This window comes from Pan troglodytes, chromosome 12 (assembly GCF_028858775.2).
Source record: "Pan troglodytes isolate AG18354 chromosome 12, NHGRI_mPanTro3-v2.0_pri, whole genome shotgun sequence".
Classification (NCBI taxonomy): domain Eukaryota; kingdom Metazoa; phylum Chordata; class Mammalia; order Primates; family Hominidae; genus Pan; species Pan troglodytes.
In genome coordinates this window covers 114,562,617-114,571,825 of record NC_072410.2, presented here as the reverse complement: position 1 = coordinate 114,571,825, position 9,209 = coordinate 114,562,617, and the positions used below count along the sequence as shown (strand labels likewise).

The 9,209-nt window shown below is 48.0% G+C and overlaps 1 protein-coding gene across 1 annotated transcript in view; it reads right to left on the bottom strand.

Annotated features, from left to right (window-relative positions):
• Positions 1-673: 673 nt before the first annotated feature.
• LOC134806938 (putative uncharacterized protein encoded by LINC00299) overlaps positions 674-9,209 on the bottom strand; it is a 29,200-nt gene continuing 20,664 nt past the window's right edge. Inside the window, exons 4-5 of the mRNA XM_063789325.1 lie at positions 3,284-3,401; positions 674-841 (exon numbers count right to left, since the gene is read on the bottom strand). Coding sequence (XP_063645395.1) covers positions 755-841; positions 3,284-3,401 — 205 coding nt within the window. The 3' untranslated portion in view covers positions 674-754. The remainder of the gene's footprint in view (positions 842-3,283; positions 3,402-9,209) is intronic.

Genomic DNA, 9,209 nt, shown 5'->3' with positions numbered 1-9,209 from the left:
AGTTTAGCTGTGTCCCCACCCAAATCTTATCTTGAATTGTAGCTGGCATAATCCCCACACATCATAGGAGGATCTTAATGGGAGGTAACTGAATCATGGGGGCGGCTCTTCTTCATGCTGTTCTCATGACAGTGAATACATCTCAAGAGATCTGATGATTGTAGAGATCTGATGATTGTATGAAGGGGAATTCCCTGCACACCCTCTCTTCCCTGCCACCATGTAAGTAAGATGTGACTTTGCTCCTCATTCGCCTTCTGCCATGATGGTGAGGCCTCCCCAGCCATGTGGAACTGTGAGTCCATTAAACCTCTTTCCTTTATAAATTACCCAGCCTAGGGCATGTCTTTATTAGCAGCATGACAACAGATTAATACAAGAAGTGTTGTCAAAGAAACCTCTTTAAGGAAGGAAGGCAGAGTTGGGCAGAGAGAGAAGACAACTCACCATAAGGTTGCAGGGGAGACCTCAGCCTTCTCCAAGCATCTCTGAAGCTGTGATGGGCCTTCAGATTTATTCCAAGCTGAGACGAGGGCCAGGCCTTCATATTCCTGTGTCAACCAGTAATTGAACATGGGCCTCCTCAAGGAGATGCCTTAACCCTGAATGAGTTCCCTACTGCTGAGGGCAATTCCCAGTGAGAGAGGTGAGCCACCCCTGACTCCTGTCTATCACAGCTGAGCAATGGATGTGTTGGCCCTGAAGAAAGATCTGGGGAAAGCATCACAGATTTGGTCGTGAACTCGCCTACAGTTCACTCCGCTTTAAATTCACTTGCTTCTTCTAGGAAGTGTGCCGCATCAGGGAACAGCTGTCCCAGGATTTTGGTTGAACTGGTTACCTGGGAAATTTACAAGGGAAGATTAGTAGAATAAATTTCAACCCCCATTGCTGCAGTTGATCTCAAGGCTATAACCAATATTCATCATTGTCCTCCTCCACCCTTGGTTGGAGATTCCCCCCATCCTCAATTCGCACCTCTGCTGGTCTACGTAGCTTGCCTGGTGAGGCAGTCCAGACCATCATCTCTGAAGGGTCTGCACCTCTAGTTATCATTCCCTTTGCAAGCTATGACATCTGCACTTGGCCACTTGTAGTTAAAACTGAGCATGGGAGCACCAAGAGACACCCCGGTGCATCCTCCGAGCAACAATCAATTCTGCCCTGGCCCTGTGCATCCTCAGCCCCACTTCCCTTGGCCAGCTGTGCCCACCAGGATGATATCTCCCTTCCTTTATGGCTGATCCTTGTCATGAAGACTCTAAGTGACAAAATGGCTGGTGTAAATTAAAGTTCGTTGGGACTTTTGCTGTGTCCTCCTGCAGAGGCATCCTTGCTCTGCAAGCCAGGATCTCTACACCCACAGAACCTCATATGTCAGAGAAAGAAAGCACACATTCCCTAAGTAGGTCACTGGGGGTGATGCTAAGTAAGGCTGCTCCTACTACTATTCTTTTCTTTGGTTCCAACCTATTTGGGACACAGCAGCATCGACATAGTATGTGCACTGTCCTGGAGGACAGTGGCCCATCCTCATAGGATATCATCTCTAATCTGGGCCCTTAACTATTTACACAAGGCTCATCCACCTCTCTGTCAAGCTGGTAGCTTCTGGGTGACGTCATATGTGATGGGGAAACTGGAACCCATGGTTATGTGCCTACTGCTGAATTTCCATTGTGATAAAATGGGTTTCTTGACCTAAAGCACTGTTAGGTGGAACCCTGTGTTGGTGGATGGTGATGCTGGCGTAGGCCCTGCAGGCAGGAAAGGTAAACTTATGCCAAGACTATCTGATGACCCAGGTCTAGAGGAGTCTCTATCCCCTGCATGGGAGAAAAGGTCCACAGAGCCAACTTGCTACCTAATAGTTGATTAGTGTCTTTAAAAGACTAATATGGGGGCTTGGTGTTGCTAGTCTCTGCTGCCAACAGATTAGACATTCAGCAGCAGCAGCATGTAGAAGAGCCACGGAGAGTGGGAGCCTGTGCTGAGGGGCTCTTGCACAGCCTCATTTCTGCAACTAGGGCATCCAATGTTCCTGCACTGGGTGAGACAATGACAGGCTCACTAATGTCCACCAGCCAAGTCGCCTATGTGGTTGTTTCTGCCCCTTCCACAGTGAGTGCTCTTTGCTGGTGATCACCATGTGATACCCAGATCTTCACACTCTGCACTCACCCTGATAGGTCCATCCACAGGCCCCTTCCCCAGACTTCCTTGTCTCTTGTGTTCCAATCTTTCTCTTTTTCTAACATCCTACTGCCCGTGAGCCTTGCCATAAATGTCACAGGGCACATATGCTTACCTCAGGCCACCTCACTTTCCCTACAAAGTGGATGACCAGAGGACCTCCCCAGATGGAAGTGCATCAGAAGATTTCCCCTCACTGCTGTCTCCCAGGGCCATCCCTGAGTGTTGCTGCCTGCAATCCATGTTAAATGCACATGCGCCAATGAATCAAGCCATCCTGGCCTGAGAGAAGGCGATCAGTGTAAGCAGATGGAGAAAGAGCAGAACAAGAGTGGTGGATGACCTGAGGGCCAAGCAAACCATTTGTGCAACTTCCTTGTTCTCTCTGGCCCTGCTCATGTTCAGTCCTAGATATCCTACTTCCCCTTCTGTTGGGCCCACCCAAGTGTATAAGCAATTGAGTCTGATAGAAACCAGCCCAGCCATGTGGTTACTCAACCTCGCATGATGAAATGCTTCATCTCTATCAGGGCTGAGAAGCACACCAGGAGCCACTTCTCAAATGATGTATTCTTTGGTGCTGATGGCATGGCCTTTCTCCAGAACGCCAGGAGTGCAGTGATTCTCCCAGGGCTTGCCATGAGCTCCACATGATGTCCCTTCCATACCTCTGTGATGTATCACACGTGCATGCAGTGCCGTCAAGTTCTGCCACACCACACCATAAATGCCACAGAGTACCATACAGTTGTCCAGGTCGTATGGCACAAATGACAAGGTTACTTTCACCATCATCACCTGGACCTACTGAGAATGCTTTTCTTTCTGGGTCCCAATCAAAGATGACAGCCTTCCACACCACCCAGAAAATGGGTTCAAAATGTGTTCACGAGGGCCAACTATGCTTCCTCCAAAAGCTAAAGAGGCACCTCAGCACTGTGCTACCTCTTTAATGGGAGGAGGTATGAAATGCAATCTCTCTTTACTTTGGAGGGACTCTCCTGTTAAGTCCCTAAAAACTCCACCAATGTGGAAGGCCTCTAAGTCTTCACAGGGCTGACCTCCCAGCCTCGCTATGCATGTGGCTTACCAAGACCTCCAATCCACTTGCCACTGCTTGCTTATCTGGTCCAATGAGCATGCCACATCGAAGTCGTGGGTAAAAGTGGTAGTCTATGGAATGTCCAGACAGGGCAGGTGACTTCAGACTAAAAAACAACAAAAGTTAGCATGCTTAAAAAATAACTGGATAATTCTAAGCTCCTCAGAGACAACTGAAATTTGCCTCATTTAAAAACTAAAGATGCACTTAAAAATATAAAATCAACAAACTGTATGATTTAGTCTCTACCATTATCAAAATATTATGATTTTATTTATTATATGAGTCTGTTTTAGAAACAAATATGCAAAATAAACCATAAATAAGAATTTTTTTAAGCAACAAAGTGAGAGAGTTCACATGGACCAGGAATGGGACCATAAAAGTATTCTTTGTTTGTTCCAGGTCAATGTGAACTGCTTCTGATCCTCCTTTGTTCAAGGATGAAAAACCACAGTTCACCAAGTCAATAGCTTCCTTAGAGAGGCCAAAGACTCCGTTTAATCTTGTCTAGCAAAAGTTCCACGCTTGGCACAGCCACTGCAGGTGGAGATATGACTTGACTCACTGTATGGATATTTACTGTCCCCCATCATGGCCCACCAGGTCTGTGTGAGGGGCAGCCTGGTGAATTAAATGAGGCTATGGCAAGGGCCACAGCCCCTGCATCCTTTAAGTCTTTGAGGGTAACACTCATGTCTGACATTCCTGCCATCAACGCAAGATGTGGTCATATCTGTGGTTTACGATCTCGTAGGGGAAGAGGCCTACCCCACTACAACATCTTTTATTCTAGGCCAAGGAGCCAACGTGCAGGTTCTGCCAACGAACCTGCCATTCACTCCTATTATACTAGAGAACCAGGGAAATGAAGAATGTGAGCTAGGCTTGAACAAAGATTCCATTTATTACCTGCCTTCCTGGTCTCCAGTCTAATAGGAGGGCTATGGTAGCATCTTCGGTCTCCAAATATCAATGTTAGCTTAATAGTCCCTAAGGCATTCGTCTTTCCCCAGTGTGCATTTGCCTAAATAAATGTCCTAGATACCTTTAGGAGAGAAGTGGGGGAATTATTGCTGAATGCACCTGCTGTAATATGGTACCATCCTTCCTGGGAAGAGCTCTGCTCCTCCTTCAGTCAACAGATTCTGGGGCTGAGAATTAGCTCCATTCAAGAAACTAGGCAAAAGATCCTGACTATTGTACCTCCTGGTAATCCACACGTGCTTTCTTGTAGAAATTAAGCATTGCCCTTGTTGGGTGCCCATCTATCTCCTTCCTAAAACAATGAGCCTATTGAGAGCTCTCTGCAGGGCAGGAACCCCCTGGGTGCCCCACTGATCTTGCCTCTCATTGTGATCATGGCCTCTGCCTTGCATCCAATGGTGAGCACACCACCTGGCCTTTGTAATCCCAGGATCCTGTCATCCCCGTTGCTACCAGGAGCCAGTTCTGTGATTTCATCATCTGTCATCAGCTCTGGCACATAGAGCACAGCCATTCCTGAGCTCAGTGACTTTGGGGCCACTCTCACCAGTGCATTCCTTTGTACATGGGAAGTCCTCCAGGCCATCTCATGAAGATAGTCAGCACCATGGATGCTAGCATGTCCACTCCAGCATGGCCACTTCTCTGAGCCATTTGGTCCCTCCTTCCACCATCTGCCTGAGTGTGGGTCACTGCTTTCTCTAGGCTTTTAAGCAACATCTGGGTTGAGTCTTAGCATTCTCTCCAGGGATCTTGACCAAGATGCTTAATCCTGTACCACCTAGAGTGCTCCCTCTCAATAAACTCAACCTTATTCGATTTTATATCTACACTCTTTGATCCAATCCCATGAATATATTCCCAGGTCCTCTGCAACATATTAGCTCGACCCCACAGCTCCTTCACCTGATATCCCCTTTTGGCCAAGCCAGCCCAGCTCATCCCCAGTCGGGCTGTGCTGAGATTTGGTTCTTGTTATTCTTCTGGTTTTGCCAACAGGAATGATGAGGGTAGATCCTGATGGGTCAAGCATTGTCTTATATGATACCTACCTCATTTGAGACCTCTGTATGATCTTCAGAAAAGGAAAGTCTTGCTTTTTTTTTTTTTTTTTTTTTTGACCGAGTCTCGCTCTGTTGCCCGGGCTGGAGTGCAATGGTGCAATCTCGGCTCACTGCAAGCTCCGCCTCCCAGGTTCAAGCAGTCTACAATCTTCTACATGACATGAGAAATAGGCCATTTCTGCAGGCCCAGGGGACTCAGGGGCATGTAAGTGTTCAGGGTTCCCAACTGTCCAGGGCTCCCACGCTAAGTGTAAGGGTCTCACCTCTTTCCCATTAGAGCCCTGTGTCTGAAGGACTGAGAACTTAACCTACTCAGGGTTCAGACTGGTCCTCCAGCCAACCTGCCTTCCAGCTGCAGATCATCGGGGTTTTCTTAAATGCTGCCAAGGAAGTGCTCTGGCTTTCACAGTTTGCCTGAAACCAGTGATGAGTCATCCTGCGCCTCTGCCTCTCTCTCTTCAACACTCAGTAGCCTCAGCCTCAGCCACCCAAGCCCACAGGCCTTCTGGTTATCATTTCATCAGCCGGCCACCTGCTTCCTCTCCAATTTTTCATTAGGGTCTGCAACTCACAACCACGTCCAGTGTCAGCTGCCTGAAAGTCTTCCTAGAAACAGAGTCTGAGATGGAAATTGCATGCAGAGTGCTGATCAGAGGGTGTTCTTGGGAGATTCTCCTGTAAAGAAGTGAGAAAGGCAGGATGCTGCAGAAGCTGAAGCTGGCTGCAACGAGACTACACTTGGAGCCACCCCCAGCCAATCCTAAGTGGCGCTCTCGAGCTGGGACGGCCCATCAGAGTTGTCCCAAGTTGAGGCAAGAGGGCCGAGCCTTTGCGTTCCTTCCTCGGTCAGTTTCAGAACCTGGGGGATATGACCTGAAACGAGGCCATTCCCTGCAGCAGGAGGGGGCATCCAGTGCGGGCTCTGCCACGGCCATCATCAACTGTCACTGCAGCTAGCGGGGAGACCTGGCCAGAGCACCCCAGTGGTCACTGCAGCCAAAAGAGGACTGCTTGTCTTTCTGCTCTCACACCCCTTACCTAGGGAAGAGCAGAGAAAGGGTTGCTTGAATGGGAGGAATAGCAAAGAGAACAAAGAAATCCCAATGAGGGGAAACCTCTCAGCGCACCAGCCTCACTGTGTGCTGAGAGGCACCCACTCCCTTCCCTGCACTCCTTAGATCTTGTTCATGGGTGGTTGTTGTTGTTGTTGTTGTTGTTGTTGTTGCTGTTTTTAATGTAAGAAACAGAATCTTGCTGTATTGACCAGGCTGGTCTCAAACTCCTGGCCTCAAGCGATCCTCCCCCCTCAGCCTCCCAAAGCACTGTGATTACAGGCGTGAGCAACTGCATCCAGTCTCATTCATCTTTTTGTACCATATTCTCTGTCCCACCACTCAAAAATATCTCAGGTGCTGTACTAGTGCCTTACACATCCTGGACCCTCAGTGCTGTCTCAAACTCCTGGCCTCAAGCAATACTCCCCACTCAGCCTCCCAAAGCACTGTGATTACAGGCATGAGCCACTGCATCCAGCCTCATTCATCTTTTTGTACCACATTCTCTGCCCCACCACTCAAAAATATCTCAGGTGCTGTGCTAGTGCCTTACACATCCTGGACCCTCAATGCATAGCATGGTAGCACCAAAAGGTGTGAAATACAGAAATGAAATCATTAAGTGAGTCATTCATACCCATCATGGTTATTTATACGGTAATTTATATGGTCAAGCTTGACCGTCTTGGAGGGCTGCTGTCATCACAAAGCAGAACAAGGCCCACCAGGACACCCTGACTTCGTGCAGTGAGCCGGCCCTCAGGCTTGCACAACAACAACCCCCAAACACTGGCATGTTCCCAGCTGAGCCAACATGCACCAGACCCACCCAAACGTGGCCACATCGGAGCCATCTAGAAACCGATTTGAACACTGCTTCTTGTGGTGAGGGACAGGAAACCAAGAGGACACAGGGGGCCGTGTCGAGGTTAACAGGGAGGGCTGCAAGCCCAGATCTCTGGTTTCTGTTCCTCTCCAGCGTTCATCCTCTCCTACTGTTGTTAAAAATCAAATGTAAGATGTAGAGAGCCAGTCCAGGCTGTCCAGAGGACAGGGCTGAGCCTCGCTCCCCACTCCATTCCCAGGGCCTAGCACAGGGCCTGGCACAGAGGCCATATCACAAGTCAAGAAGGAAATCTTTCCTTTCTGCCAACCCTGGATCTTCCCAGAGAGGAGCCCTGTGTCCTCTTGAGGGCAGGATGGGTGGTCAAGGCAGGGATGCAGTAAAAACTAAGGTCGTACACCAGCAAGCTATCGACAAGCATTTAGAAAGCTGTGTCTCAACCAAGATAGTTATTGCAGCTTTATTTGTGTTATCAATAGTCAAAAGAAAGGGGGGGGAAGACAACTTACTCTGAGCCCTAGGGTGCCTTGTCATAGGAGGTTCTGGGGGTAGGTACACAGTTACTATTTATCCCATGAATAAAAGGGTGGATGGAAATAGGCCAGGAGTTGGGGAACTTCACACAACAAAATCCAAACTGAATGATGATGAGCCAAAACACAAAAATAACACAAAAGACCCCAAATTGTTACTGTATTTAGAAATAAGATGCAAATTATTATAAAAAATTGTCAGATTGCTACAAGGCAATTTTTTGGGTGCTATAAAAGGCCTCTGGCCCAGGGACCTAACAGCCTCCTAAAACAGGATATCAGGAAAAGCAAGTGGCTAAATAGAAGAAAATAAAGGAAAAGGAACTCGTCAGTCAAACTGCATCCTGCCTAGCAGGGAATCCACACACTCAGGGAATCTCAGATCCCAGGACTTCAGACTGAGATGGACTCGGTGTCTCTGGCCAATGAGAACCAAAGTCCTTCACACATCATGCTCCCTGAGACAAGAAAACGTAGGTATGCTGTAGGGGAAGAACAAAAACAGACAAGGGCAGTGGGAGTTTTGATTAGCATAATCTTTACAAATCCTTGCTTTGGAATTCCAGCTTGGCCACCTACTACATCATTTGGGCAAGTTTCTTAACCTCCCAGAACCTCAGTGTCCTCATCTGTAAAATGACAATTATGAGAATGCTACCTGCTTCATCACAGTGGTGTAAAGACTTACTAAGATAATTCCCGTTAAGTGCTTAGCACGTTGCCCTCCAAGCAGTCTGTTACTTTTGTGATGTGTCAATGTCACCATCCACCTGCTGTGCAGTTTTGAGCAGATGATGAATGCATGTGTCCTCCAGGAGCTCCTTCTGCGACATCCCCTAGGCAGCCCGACGTGACTCAGCAACACGGTGCTAGGGCCAGATCCCTGGCTAGACACCGAGGTGTGGGGCCCTCGTCTCTGACCTGCCATTGAGCCACAGTGTGAAGCCTAAGCAAAGCCATTTCTCTAGGGACCTTGGCTTAGTTTTCTGGGAAAATACAAGTTTCATTCTAGGTGTTCTCTCAGCTATCTTCCAGGCTGTTTTGGAGCCTGTGCTTTCATACAAACACAGGCTCATGCTGGAGCAGGGATGGCCATGGACATCCTTAACTCTCCTGAGAGCCACCCACGGCCTCCCAAGTCACCTCATCGGTTGTCCTCACAGGGAGCCACCCTCTGGGAGTATTTATATCCCTCTACTTTGATTACAGCTGATTAGTAAATTTACAATGTGTTTGAATTTCACTAGACTTACATTTCACAACAGAGAGCAAGGTTTAGTCAACACTTTCATTTGCTAAGGGCAACCATCCAGGCTTAATAAGGCTTTCCCTAAACAGACACCTTCTTTACAAACTTCTAGGAAGCCAAGCGTTAAACAAAAGTCTAACTTCAGACTTTTCTCTTGATTCCTATTATGGGCATTTGCAGTT